At 37.9% G+C, this 14,704-nt stretch overlaps 2 protein-coding genes across 4 annotated transcripts; one reads left to right on the plus strand and one right to left on the minus strand.

Annotated features, from left to right (window-relative positions):
• Positions 1 to 1,804: 1,804 nt before the first annotated feature.
• On the minus strand, positions 1,805 to 3,167 carry LOC115633025 (zinc finger protein 239). Of its 3 annotated transcripts, XM_030530364.1 has the most exons (4): positions 3,038 to 3,113; positions 2,870 to 2,977; positions 2,248 to 2,807; positions 1,805 to 2,179 (listed from the first exon to the last, which is right to left on the minus strand). In XM_030530364.1, exons 2-4 carry the CDS (start codon positions 2,933 to 2,935, stop codon positions 1,969 to 1,971), a joined length of 837 nt encoding a protein of 278 aa, XP_030386224.1. In that variant the 5' UTR covers positions 2,936 to 2,977; positions 3,038 to 3,113; the 3' UTR covers positions 1,805 to 1,968. The 3 variants fall into 3 exon arrangements, with proteins under 3 accessions (XP_030386224.1, XP_030386233.1, XP_030386213.1); XM_030530373.1 differs by having other exon boundaries at positions 1,805 to 2,176; positions 2,870 to 3,167; XM_030530353.1 differs by having other exon boundaries at positions 2,870 to 3,161.
• A 688-nt stretch (positions 3,168 to 3,855) lies between these two features.
• On the plus strand, positions 3,856 to 6,241 carry LOC115631564 (stress-activated map kinase-interacting protein 1). The gene is made up of 2 exons (XM_030528360.1): positions 3,856 to 4,086; positions 4,156 to 6,241. The coding sequence occupies exons 1-2, from the start codon at positions 3,979 to 3,981 to the stop codon at positions 5,872 to 5,874; spliced, it is 1,827 nt and encodes a 608-aa protein (XP_030384220.1). The 5' UTR covers positions 3,856 to 3,978; the 3' UTR covers positions 5,875 to 6,241.
• Positions 6,242 to 14,704: the final 8,463 nt, after the last annotated feature.

Genomic DNA, 14,704 nt, shown 5'->3' on the forward strand with positions numbered 1-14,704 from the left:
TATACAATTTTACTGTGCAAATATTTATGTTGCAACAAATAAACGCAGACATTCAACACTACCTACATGCGCACGATAAAAATTGGTATGTACAAGTATGTATGCGTAGAGCTTGTTGTATTGATTTCAGGACATTGAATTAAAACACACAAAATAGCAAAGATATACACGCTTCAGTAGACCCACTTTTTTTCAAGCTGCCAAGTGACGCCGAATGGACGCTTAAAAAAATTCAAATCACTGATGCGTATACGTAATTTTCTTTTAGCGTAAGATGGGCACATTTTGTACAAAAACGAAAGTTCGCTCCACAAAGCAAATTTAATATAGTATTAGTCAACTTACATTTGTTTCACTTCGAAATTCAATTAGGTAAAATTTAATAGCATTTAAAACTGCCTCCGAGTGCATTTTGTTATTTCGGATGATGTTAAAAATTAGCCAGTCTTTTTTTAATAGAAATTTTTAAACACCATACAATTTTAAAAAGGTTTCTGATGCTATTATATATTTATATATTATTGAAGGAATGGCTTTGCAAATCAATCTTATATAATAATATTTATATACTGCCAATATTTGCCCTATAAAAAGATAAACTAAGAAAGTCAATATCTTTAGCTGCACATAATAAAGAGATTAATCTCTTAGCTTAGTAATCGTATGTTACAGAGAGATTCGAAACTCCACTACCTACGATGTTAGTTTTTGGTGAGCGGCTTTACTTACTCATACCAAAGCTCATCTAATTGGAACTATTCCAAATAGTGTCTTTACATCTTGGAGGACGGAAAACACACGACCATCCGATAATAAATTTTTAACAAATGACTTGTCAAAGCAGTAGACGTGATTGCAAATAAATGTGCGCTATTTGTCTTGGGAGTGTTTACGTAGCTTTTCAGGCAACTGACAATTAAAAGCTTAAGCACAAATACATACAAACGCACATACACACTTGCACATCCGTTAAAGCCGGAAAACACCAGCAACTTAAATAATTTTTTAAAAACTTAGTTTGATTAAGCACATAAGGACATCGAATGCTATACAAAGAGCATTCAACATGATCAATTATAAAGCTGCAATGTAAGCAAACAGTGTGGCCTTAATTATGGCTACGCAAGGCTATAAACGTAAATTTATTTCGACTATCTGGATACAGGAGCTACGAAAGCTACGTAAACAAGTCAGAAACAGCAGTAAAAGTGCTGCTTAATGGTAAACAATTAACTGCTAGATATGAATAACTGTTTCGCAATGTAAAGGAGCTACGCATAAATTAAGGCTACAATGTGTGCGGGTCCCCTGTGGTTTGAGGCGACTTCTGCCTTCGGTGTAGTACATTGCAAGGATATTTTTACGCACATTGCACACTGAAATGTGAAAACATATGAACATTCTCATGCCTTGCATTGCCAAGCAGTAGGTTTTTTATACTCTTATACATTCAAGGCGCAAAAAAGGGAAACACCGAAAATCACAAAGCCATAAAATCACACATACTAAATTGTAGTTAAGATCTTAAACGCACAGTGGATGAGAGAAGGGGTCAAACATATTTACGAGCCATAAAAACGATTACATTTCAAAAGTAAATTTTGCTCCTTTGCTGAGACATCACATTTTTATGGTACACATTTCGAATGCCTTTCACACTGTAAAAAAGCTTAAAATTGACTCTGGGCCGAAAAATGCAAGGTCAGGCGAAGCTTAATATAAATATCGCCAAATTTGATCATTTATATATTTTATACACTATAAAAAAGATATAAACAAATATTTGAAATAATTTCACTCGAAATTATAGTAAGTGCTGCATTTATTGTGTTTCCAATGAACTGTTGCGTATGTATGTATGTATATATGTTTGCCTGCATATCTCTTTTACAATATACATTTCAAACACCTGTATTTTCTTTACTGCCGTATATCGAGGTGTATAGCAATTTCCCAAAGTCGACAATCCTAATGTGTAGTCTCAATAATTATCTCATGTGTATCTAGATCGGGCACCGAGAACTTCATGGGCAAGTCCGCATAGTCGTCCGCATTCATATGCATTTGGCTAACGTCTAATTGGGCACGTTCATGCTCTTCATGGCACTTGCCCTCATGTTTCTCATAGTCGCTGAACGACTCAAAGATGGCACGACAAACCATGCACTCAAAGAAACTTCTGAAAGATAAATCGTTTTTCGGATAAAACAAAATCCTGAAACGTTCATAGTCGCAATCAATGCTTACGGTTTCTGCTCAGCTTCCAAGCGTGCTCGCGCTAGGGCCGAGGCCGCTTGTATGGCCTCAGCTATATCCACATCGACGCCCTCCTTAATGTGCGACTGTAAATGGCGCTTAAAATTTGACAGCTGGGTAAATCCTTTTTCGCAGTAGTTACATTGATAGGGCTTGGCATTCAGATGCCCCAGTTTGTGTTTCTTCAGATTAACAAGTTGCGAGAAGTAGCGGCCACAGCGCTGGCAACGGAATGGCTTCTCGCCGGTGTGTGTCATTTTGTGGCGCTTCATGTTGCTTTGTTGCGTAAAGGATTTGTTGCAGAAGCTACACTGAAACGGGCGCTCACCGCTGTGCACGGCAAAGTGACGCTGCAAATTCACAGCCTGAGCGAATGCCTTGGAGCATATGTTGCAGACGAATGGGCGCACATCGTTGTGCACTTTCATGTGGCGATCCAAATTTCCGCTGTTGCAGAAACTCTTGGAGCACAGCTTGCACTCATAGGTAGTTTTGTTGTGATTGTGCACCTCCTGACGATGCAGCGTTTGGTCGCGCTTGCTTTTGAATGTCTACACATATGGTATAATGTATAATTTAATGTAATGTCACCGATGTAAAATATACCACTTACTCGGTCGCATCGCTTGCAGCTGAACTGGTTGACTACGGTGTCGTCGAATACGTCGATTCCCGCCATTTTGGGCGCAACTACAGCATCGATACGATGTGGTAATGCGGGCTAAATAACGTGGCCAACAATTAGCAGTTGTGCTGATCGTGGAAATGGGCGGAAACTTACTTAAAAGTCTTATTTCTGTAATAGGCTAATTTTCGCGTCTTGGGAAAAAGTCATATGGTGTTTGCACAGGGTGAGTCTGCATGGCGATTGTTGCGCAATGCGAATGGCAAATGTTGCTCGAAGGCTGTTTGCAGTACTAAAACTTTATTCGGTTCATTTCTATTACCCTCTTAGCCCTATTCATTAATATTTTAACCATATATGTTCAAATAAATAATTATTTAATTCGCTCTAATTAAATATATATTAATATTTAATTCAAAAATTTGGTTTTGACAACTAATCAGTTTTTGAAAGGTAATAAGCCATTTTACAGCACTGCATCAAGAAATGTTACCTTACCGGCTTATCGATAACATGGTGGCTTGTCTTAGAGACGAGCAATTTCTGATACCTGCGTCTAGTGACAGCCTGTGTCTAAGTTGTTTTTTGAAACAGGACTTTTATGCAATACTTCTTATGGAATAAAATATGACATTAATTTGATTTATATGTTTCCACAAACAGCACTAGCTAGGTTTTTCATAAATAAATTCTTTAATTGTAATTATATATACAAAAATTACTATTTTTAATTTTTCTTCAGTCACCGATATTTCTTAGCTGTTATTTTTATTATCCTGTATATTTTAGTATATGCAACGCTGACTATCGCAGTCACAGCTACAAGCGAAAATATTTCCCACCTCCAGTTTCCGATTGCAATAGCGATTGCTATACTTTTTTAATTTTTAAACAAAATTTATTCTATTACATATTAATATTCCGAAGTTTTCGTCTATTTGACTGATTGCATTAAACAGTAATTATTGTAATGTTGGAACTACTCATCGTAACTAAATGAATTCATCGCAGAAACTTATCGTAAACATCGAAACCAAATAACCAAAACAAATAAATTGAAGGCAAATAGAGAGATAAGTTTAAAGCCAACAAAATAAATGGCCACTTACTCGAACCAGCACTGGCTGCTGTCGCACATAAGAAATTCTTTTGTCTCCACCGACGACACCGGCATGTGTGAGACTGTAATGCTCAGTGACGACATGGTATGTTTTTTCCCCTTTCTCTTGAAGTTCATTTAAACACGCAGCGTCGGTTTCTCTGTAAATTTACAGCCCAAACACTTCTTGAGGAAATTTCAAACTGCCACAACTACAACTGATTCCTATAGACGCAAGGCCTTGGCGCCTCAGCGCAAATCCCTGCCCAACAGACCTACAACCAGCAAAAACACAGACACTGCCACGCCCACGCCCCTAGCACTGTTACAGTCAATGGGAACAGGGCACTCTGATCCACCGCTGCAAGAAGCAGACTTCGTCTGCTATCCTGGCCTGGATTTAAGTGACGATGAGGACCTGGACACATCCACACATTCTTTCGATATACAAATGTACTCGGAAGTGGGTGCGCACCGCTTCCGCTCAAACACGGCGCAGAAACTGGAGAAATTAGACATTGCGAAGCGAAAGGCGGCGCGAATAAAAAGTGTCAACTACAACGAAGAGGTGCTGCTGCCGGAACGCAAAGACTTTTTCAAGCGCAAGACAGTTGCCCCAAAGCAGTATCGTGGGGAACAAACCGCAAGTACTTCGACAAAGAAAAAAAGCAGCGACGACGAACTTTCTGACGAGGGTGTAAGGAGTAAGCTGTCTGAGCAGCTAGCTAAGAGTCCAAAGCAGGTGCAGAATAAATTTATTGAGTATGCGCGCTTCGATGGCACCTCCCAGGTGGGCATGCAAACTAAACGTATTAACGTATATTTAAACATGCTTCCCGAACCGGATCGCAACTATCCTCTAAAAATCTGCGTTCTTTCAACCGCCAAGATCATTGAAGTCATTGGCTTTGTATGCTTTAAAGCAACCAATCAGTATCCAGAAGTGCCGCTTAAATCAGTACGACACTATGCGCTCTACATGACAGAGGACAATGACGACATGGAAGATTTCCCGCCATTGGATAACCGCGAGCCCTGCTCTAAGTTCGGATTCTCGCATCTGACGCTGGCGGAGCGCCGTCCACTTCCACCAGTGACGAGAGTGGATTACCATAGCAACTTGGTTACCAAGTCAATGACTTCGGAAGAGGACAAAGTTAATATGGCCGAGGCGGCAGTGCGTGCGTTACAGAATATCGATCTAAATGGTGGCGTTGCAGATACAGGCGGGAGCGGGAACGGAAATGCACACGACAAAGTAAGGGAATACGAAGAGCGTATGCTTAGCCACAACGAAATGCTAGAAGCGCCTATATATCGAACGTACCGACTATCTATTATTGACAAGCGGTTCTTTAAGTATGATGTCACGCTTGGAGTATCTGGCGAGCGCATCGAAATAGACCAACACAAAAATACCAAATTCTGGCCCCAGAAAAAATCAGTGAGCACACCAATTGAGTCGGTAGCGCACTGCGAGATCGTCGAGCGGCGGCAGTTAAAGGCACTGCTACGAATTTGGCTAAAATCAAGCTCTTCCAGCACGTCTTCAACCTGCACTTCCGCCCCTCTCACCGCCGGTATTCCCGTTCCTCACGCTGGCAGCGGGAGTGGGGGCAGCGGCAGTGCAGGCACTGCCCACTCGCCCAACAGCCCCGGTCACTATCCCCAGCATGCCTCACCATTTGGTTTCCTCAGTGGACTGCATCACCATCATTCGCATATACGTTTCAAGCACTACGATTTTGATACGGACTTGCATACCGCGGAGCAGATAAACAATAAACTAAACTGCATATTGAAGATGCGCTCCAGCGACATACGTCGAGAGTTCCTACAACAGCGCGAGCGCAAACAAGAGAAACAGCAGGCGAAGAAGCAACTGAAATTGTAGTATTTGTTCCTATTGCGTGCCCGCTACCTTGAACTGTCTGTGTGCCTAGCGTGCGTGCAATTCAATGATGATGCCCCGTAGAAGATATTGACTTTCCGCACCCAAGTCCCGAACCCCCATGGCTACCAAGGTCTCTTCAACAGCCTTATTCTATTTGTGCAAATTCGCGGTTGAGTTCAGCCTAAGTGGTCGTGGTTGCTGCACGGTTGGTCTTTTTCTCTATTTGGCTATCCAAATGTCGAGATGTATTAGTTGCTAACTAAAAATGTGTTACACATGTTTATAATTGATAAGTATTTATTGAAACAAACCACAACACTTTACCGAAGCAATCCTATAATAATCCTATAAACAGCATCAAAGTTCACATGTATTCTTATTCTTATGTATTCGCAGTACGACAATAGGTAAGTCTGCCATTAGTCTATCAATCTAAATGTTGGAGAGGGAAGGGATTGCTATCAATACCATTCGAATTTTAAACAATACTACACGTTATTTTCTATCGCTACGCATATGTATGTATTTGAACTTGAATATACATACTTATGTATATACATATGTTCGTATACAATCAACTTCCGCGTCGGCGCCACCTACCCCAAGCTGCGACGCGTTTCCAGCGCGGCTTGCGTTTTATATTTCCGTTTTCTGTTTACAATCGAGAAAAAGCAACTGGCCTTACATTGCAGTTGTTTGTAATCAAAATTGTCTGTAATCAAAATGCAATTAATCTAACAGACGGGGCTAACGGTTGTTGTTGTCATCGGTTTTGCTATAGCTGCTTGAATTGTTTTATTTTTAGTTTATAAGGTCGTCTCTCAACTGTAAATTGCTTGTATTTACTTAATAATGCTAACAGCTGTTGAACAGCAAACATTTCTATATGCTTGAAACGTGAGTAGCCTCGAAGGGTAACGAAAATTCTAAAATTTAGGAAATTCTTAAGAGTTTGTTAACATTTAAGGTTTATGAGTAAAAGGAAAAAATCAAAATTGTGTGCTGTTTCCTATCCATACGCAGAGCAAGTTTTTTACAAACTATATGCAGCCTTATTATTTTCCACACATGGAAAAATTACTCTTCAATTCTATCATATAAATAGGTATGTATGTTGATTGTCCTCGGAATTATTGGTACAATTTAATTAAGCGAAAGCAATTGTGGCTTACTTTTTTTCGAAGAGGCACATAAAACTAATAACAAAATATAACCGCCCGAAGATGTAAAATAAGCAACACTAAAAGTTTGCAATTTAGGAAATATTTAATACGTTAACTAAAGAATATTTATTGTTCACCTTCATTTGGATTTGAAAATGTAATAGCTTTCTTCATTAGTTTCAAAACGAATTAAAGCTTATACTGTATTAAATAAAAAAGTATATATGTACATATCGCATGCAATTAGTTGAATTGTGTCATGGATCCAATGACTTTTTCGTAGCTTATATAATTTTTGCATGTTTAATAGAATTTATCAGCAAACAGTACATCGCATTGCCTTCAAATTTATTTTATTTTTAAATGTATTTTGTTTTTGCTAATGAACTACATTTGCTAACAAATGTGGGCGTCAAATGTGGAACATTTCACTTGGCTGGCTGACCGCTTTTCGCGTTTGCGTGTGGGAAAATTATCAGCTCATTTACTTAAAAGCAACTGCCCATGCACTTGATTATGTGCTGTTTTCTAGCTTGTTGGTTTTCTGCCTACAAGGATGCAACAACGACAAAGTATTGTCGTAAAAAGCAAATTGAAAGTCAATAAATTAATTTGGTTTACACTCAATCAACCTTGACATTGAAATTGAATGCCACATAAGCCAACGAACAACAACAAAAGTTGTCATATGAAAGCTTCTATAAACAGTGCGGCTAAAGTGGCTATAACGACAATCTTGGTACGCATATGAGCGGATTTTCACTGAATTAACTTTCAAAACGCATGTACATATAAATACCTATCTTCGGCTATATTGAAGTTATACACCCTGCACTGTTTTCTTGCATTTTATAATCAGGATTTCGATAAGCTTCGTAAGCAATGAAGCCGACAACTAAAAATCATAAATTAGCTGCACTCCTTGGGTTTTATTATAGCCCAAGGTTGATCACATTTTGTACTGTTTACAAACTAATTAACTAAACAGGAACTAAGAAGCGTAAATATCATAACATTAAAAAAACAGCTTCAGTCCAATGTTTTGTCCGCAAATGGCAGCACACGAGAAGGTTAATTTTAAATGTATTTTTTTTGTACGTTACGCATTTTTTGAAGCCGTCTGGCCACACTAAAATAGTTCTGACTACCTCCGTTATCAGGGACGTCACACAAAATCTGGCGCAATGGGTGCACACATCAATGTGCATATGTATGAATATATGTACATATGTGTGTACGTTAAATGACAAACCAAATAGATATTCCCTTCTTTCACCTAAAGTGAAGGGTACATAACAGCAACAATAACAATCATTCTAAACTTTGCACGATGCATGAGAAAAGTGAGCGGCGCCGAATGTGTCATGCATACACACATTTACATACGTACATACGTATGTACATATACATGTATGTATACATATGTATGCATGTATGTACATACATATGTATGTATGTATATTTGTTGCGTTGCAATTTATCAATTGCATAAAATAATAGGCCTAGGTGCATAATTTAATGTCACACAGACTACGACGCGATCTTGAAGGCCGTGCTTGTTTTATGCAGATTAATCACGCCGGATAACTGCAGCAACATGCTTATGTATTTTTGTATATGTATGTATGTATGATTGTTTGCAGGCCTGTGTGTCTATTGTCGCGCAATGCAGAAAACTCCCAAAGATTTCAGACGCCCAACCTAACCTACAAATAGCCCATTGCCACTTACATATGTACAAGTACACATATGTTTGCAAATGCATACATATGTATGCATGTATGTACATATGTACATAAATTTAATGGCTTTGTTTTCGCATCACTCTCTATGTATGTACATGTGGGATATGTATGAATCTATATACATATGTACATACATACATATGTATGTATGTGGTATCAGAACATCACTTAGTTTGGTTCTTCTTCATTTGGGAAGTTGCCAAATTCTTTTATAATTTGTTGCACATGGGGCAGATGCTCCAACTCCTGTAATTTAAGCATTCCTTCGACGATCTTGTCCACAATCAGTTTCTTAACTTTGTGCTGATTCCGCCATTTACACATTAGAAGGTAACAGTCATTTCCAAAATCGATCGGCATGGGTTTTATTTTGTTTACACTTGTGTGTCCGTCATCTTCTGTCCGGAGATGGAGATGCGGAGATTGTAAAAAGGATATATAAACGATTTAATGGCTTACTTACGATTCTTGCTGGCCATATTAATCGTAGTTTTTAAGTACTCTTTATAATTATATTTTCTTGTACTTAGTATGAAGTTCTACATACAAATGGATGTATGTATGTACGTACATACATATGTAGCGCGAAACTTTGCAATAGAAAGCAAAAATGTGCATGACAGTAATAGACGATGTACAGGGTGGCGTGCATATTTTTCGCAGCTGGTAACTCTTTTTCGGACTTTAAACTGTAAATGTTAGTGAAGCGATTATACGTTAATAAATTTGAATTCGGGCTAGAAATGTGCTATGGTAAATTGAATGTCTGTGTATTTCTTTATAGCCATAACATTTTACACATACCAGAGCCAACCCACACGCCCTGCTGCTGACTGCCATTGGGTGTCTTTAGATTGCAGCTCTGTGCGTTGCCAACTGCGTTCATTTCAGTTTCCGAGCGCACGCACCAAAAAGCCTAGCGGCCAGCCAGCAAGCCAGTCAGCCATTCACAAAACGTTTGGGGGCCTAAAATGCGATTTTAATTGCACAACAATTTCCAGCTTAAAAGCGCAGCTCTAGCCCAGCCCAGCGTCGCACGGCATGTGGCACGTTGCCTGTTGCCTGTTGTTTGTTTTTGTTTTGCCGAGCCTAGGCCTAAGCTCTTGATGGTGTGAGCATGTTTTATGCGTTTATTCTCGAGCTGTTGGACATTTGTAACCCCATTCTGTCGCACAAGCTCCAGCCTATGCCGCCTGCATGCTGCCCGCTTAATTACACACGTACGAATGTACATATATATGTATGTATGTTTGTATGCAGCCGTTTATGGCCCAAAGCATCCGAAGCACATTTGCAGATATATAGTATGTACGTAGAGGGCAAATATTGAGATAAACGCGACAAGCAATTTTTTCAATTTTTCAAACTCAACTCAATTAAAACCATGTACATACTATACATATACATATGTATGTATATACGAACATACATGCGTGCAACGCTGCAGCTAAAATAAATAAAAATAATAATATAATACATATGTATGTACGTATGAAAAATGTAACGCCAACTGTGGAGGTCAACTGCAGTCAGCCAACCCGCAACCTGTTCCAACCAGCAGACGTCAGACAGGTATAACAAACTTTCGGCAGCGCTTCCTGCGCACTTGTAGGTAGCGTGCATTTTATTATCTTACGAAAAAATAAAACACTGTCTGCATACTTAGCTGTGTAGTAATGTCTTTTCTTTCCTTTTGGCTGTTGCCAAGGTTGTGACAGCGGCGTCGCTTCATTAATGAAGTGCCGAAACTTGGGCCAGGGATGCAGCACTTGCAACTTCAACCAACCGGTTGACGGCTGATTATGCCACTACCAGTGCTGTGGAAGATTTTGCAGGTGGTGGTAACTACAACTTATGGCCGGTCAAAAGGCTCATATTGAAGGCCACCATATCCCAAAGCTGCCGCCGCCACCGCCCTTGGCCGATCAGAAAGCCAAGTTGGAACTTAACCTGTTTCTCCATTTCACACACACCAATAAAAGGTTCTGAGTTATGCAACAATTGTGTTGTTCTCCTGACCCAATTCAGTCGCTGTTGCGTAATTTTAACCCATTAATCTGCGTGCCACAATTGACTATTTTATGCGTTGTTTCCTTCACTTTTAGGTGCTTAAAGCTTCACGTGTACCGTAACTAAGGGTCAACCTGCCTATTACATTTATATTTCATTTTTTAACTATTACTCATCACAAATTTAATAAGTACTACTTATGGGCTATATAAGTTAAATAACCTTAAATATACTTGAGATAACCGATGTAGATACTTGAAGGTTTGTGAGTAGGTAAATGGTCAGTAGTTGATATTTCATACGTGTATATCATATTTTCTTCTTTGATCCTAAGGTCAAAATGGTACAAAAGAAAATAAATGTTTTAAATGTAGAGTTTGTGGTAATTCTTTTCCGCCCTATCACCGTTTGTTTTTAATAATAAAAGTAAATTATTTAAAAGGTGCCCCCATATAACTGAAATATAATTATGTAGGAATGCTAGTTACCAGAGCTGAAAAAAAAATGTATATGGGCAATGTCCTCTAAAGATGTTTGCTGGTGAGTTTTTAAACGCTAAGCCGCGTGTTTTTAGTAACCGCCTCTTTTAGCAACTCCTGCAATATTATTTCATACTTATATTAATATTAACTGCAAGGCCTACTCTTCACTTACTCCGTTGTTAGCGGGCACAGCTAGATTTCAACCAACCTGTCACTGAAAAATTGTCGTTTAACATGGAAGAAGTTATGTTTTAAAAACAGAGACAGTTCAGAATTGCCTTAAAAATTATATATTTTATTATTTTTGAGACAAAATTAAATTAAATTTAATCTATAGCGTACATAAGGATAAATATATAAATTAAAGATTTTCTTGTATTATTTTTAAGGAGTTGATTTCTTAATTATTTTTTTACAGGTTTTTGCAGTCACTTTTGAAGTGTTATCAAAAGTAATAACTGTTTCAAGTTAAGATTGGCAAATAACTTTTGTGAATATTTGTAGGGGTTATTCGGCAACAAGAGCAGTAAAGCTTCAATGAAAGCCGCCAGTGAGGAGTCATCGAAATATTAGATGATGCATAACTGTGCTTTAATGGTGAATTTCCATTGAACTTGAGGTGAGCAGTGCTATTGTATTTGCTATATACGAGTATGCATGTATATATGTACAATGTACTTATATGCATGAGCATCGTACTATATGTATGTACATATGCTTTGATATGCGAGGTTAGTTATAGGCACGCCGCTTCACAAGTGATCTAATGAGCAGATTGCGATGATGTGTGTTTAAAGGACGTTTGAAAAAACAAGTTACTGGCTAACAACAACAGAATCAGCATCGTCATCATCATCGCATAGTTTGGCAACAATCGGGTTGGAGCTATGGTTTGTGGAAGGCTGAATTCGTTCGTGACAATTCAAAATTTCTCGAAAAATTTATTGAAGAATTTGACAAACATCGAAATTTCACTGCACGTCAAACTCTATATTTTTTAAACTCAACAACAAATTTTCAGGTTAATAAGAATAATATAAAGGTAAATACGGATGTCAAAAAACACTCACAAAAACAGAGCACAAATAGTAGTAATAAAACTTAATAGTGGTAAATAAGTTTTTAATTCTGTATTGTTGGTACATAATCGTACTATATGAGTGTTGTAAGTATTATTATATACTAGAAAGATTATGGGAATTGTGAATTGTATGAAGCTGGAAAAAATTGGTTTCGTGAGTGTGTGCGCACAGCTCTTGTTACCAGTGCCAAATCAAATTCAAACTTGCGCGTGGCTGCGCACTTGCGTAGGTGTAGGCTAAAGTGTGGGTGCCTCAAGACCCCAATTTTAGGTCGCTACGCGTGCAAAATGTCAACAGAAGGACAAATTTGTGCTACCTGTCTCGATCTGGCACCAGCATCATCAGCAGACAATGGGTCGAAAATCGGCAAAAATTAATTCGTAATAACGCGCCGATCATAAGCAGATCGTAGCGCCTGCTTGACCTTGCCCAATGCACAGACAGTTCAAAGCAAATAAACGCTATATAAAAGCAAATAGATGCGTGAACAATACAAACAGGCAACAATGCAGCGTAAGTGGCTTTTAGACTCAATTGAAGTTTGAGTTACAATTTGGTTTCTAAGTGCCAGGGGGCAGGTGTGTGCACATACATACATACACACATACATACATATGTACGAGTATGTGTTTGAGCGCGCGCGTCTGTTTGCCGCTTTCGGCAAATCCAATTGTTGCGCATGAATTGTTTAAGATTTATTTGATATATACATACATATATACTTGTATATGTATATACGTTTTTTGCACGCTACCTGACCTACCTCAATAATCTCACCACTTCCTACTTTAATTTGCGCATTGTGCGAGGCACTTCGCAAACATACCTAAAAACCCATTTATTTGAAAGCTTGGGCATGAAAAAGATTAATCTACAAATATGTACTTTTGATTGACACGCCTTTTGGAGGCTGTGTTTTGGCAAAAAAAAAAATAAATAGAAATCTACACAAAAAATTTATAATTTTCTATCAAATAAATCATTGTTTGTTATTATGGCCAGATTGTGTGTTACTGTGTCTTTTATCCCATGGCCATTGCGGCATTGCGATTTGAAGTTTCCATTATCGTTATTGCTCGGTGACGAGCTTTAATAAATAATTTAGTACTTGTTCCACTATTCCAATCTAACGCATGCCGTCAATTGGCCATTAAGACTTTACTTAACTTGACCTTATGGATCGCTTTGTGACCACAAATTGCAAGCCCTTGTTAACAACAGTTTCGGATAGTGCTTCAAAGCTGTGTTCTAAATGTAGTCTGTAAGAACTCCTCTTGCTGGAGCAAAGACTATATCTTCGGAAAAAATTGACCATAATATCGGGCCATTACATCAAGTTTGTAATTGGATTGCAAATGTTTGTTATATTGCTCGAGAGGGTGGCACAGCTTGTATAATTTTATCAGCAACCACACCCGGCAACAACAAAGGGTGGCTATGAACTGACGCAATACAAAGACGACAATGCAACACAAAATTTCATAAAGTGGTCCGAGTGGAAAGCGCATATCATATTCTGACACGCGCCCGAGCCACTAAAAGGATTATAACATTTACATATTTCACATTTTTAGCATGGCATAATTATTTGTGAAAAAACAAACAGTTCGCAAACTACGAGCAAGACAAAATAAATGACGTCTCAATGCCTCACATTGCACTGCACTTGAACTTGCAGTTGCATTTGGCTTGCAAATTGCCGGACTCAGACAATGATGAGCCACTGAATATAAGCACAAAATATATACAGCTTTGATCAAATAAAGAGCACCAACAAAATCAGAAACAAAATTTTAATTTTGCGTTTCAAGCAGTCAAATAAAAAACATTTAATGGTTCAATTTTTCGAGTAACCCATTAATAATCCATTAGTAACCCTCAGTCATAAAACATAAATTAACATTAAAAAAGGGTAATTAAAAAAATGCAATGCATACATATTATAATATATGGTCACATAAATTATAAACAATAGGATTAAGGATTATATAGAATGAAGATATAGGTTTTGAACAGACCGGATTAAAACAGGAATTTTTTTATATCAATTTGTGCTACTATATTGTGTGCCCTGTATACATATACATACTATATAGGCAGCTGCCTTGCCAATGGAAAATGAAGCATAGTTTTACAAAAATTGGGCATTTTCCAAATTGAAACTTCAAATAATCATGAAATGAGATTTCTTTGAACTTACATTATTATCAATTAATTTGATTTTTAATTGCCTAAATGTAGCTCTCTCTTTCAAATTTACTGCATTTCGAGTTTTGTATTATTTTAATAATAACAAAAGATGATTAAAATTGAACAAGAATAGTTTAAAATGTTTTATTATAGCTTTA

This window comes from Scaptodrosophila lebanonensis, unplaced genomic scaffold (genome assembly GCF_003285725.1).
Source record: "Scaptodrosophila lebanonensis strain 11010-0011.00,11010-0021.00 unplaced genomic scaffold, SlebRS2 tig00000001-arrow-pilon, whole genome shotgun sequence".
NCBI lineage: Eukaryota > Metazoa > Arthropoda > Insecta > Diptera > Drosophilidae > Scaptodrosophila > Scaptodrosophila lebanonensis.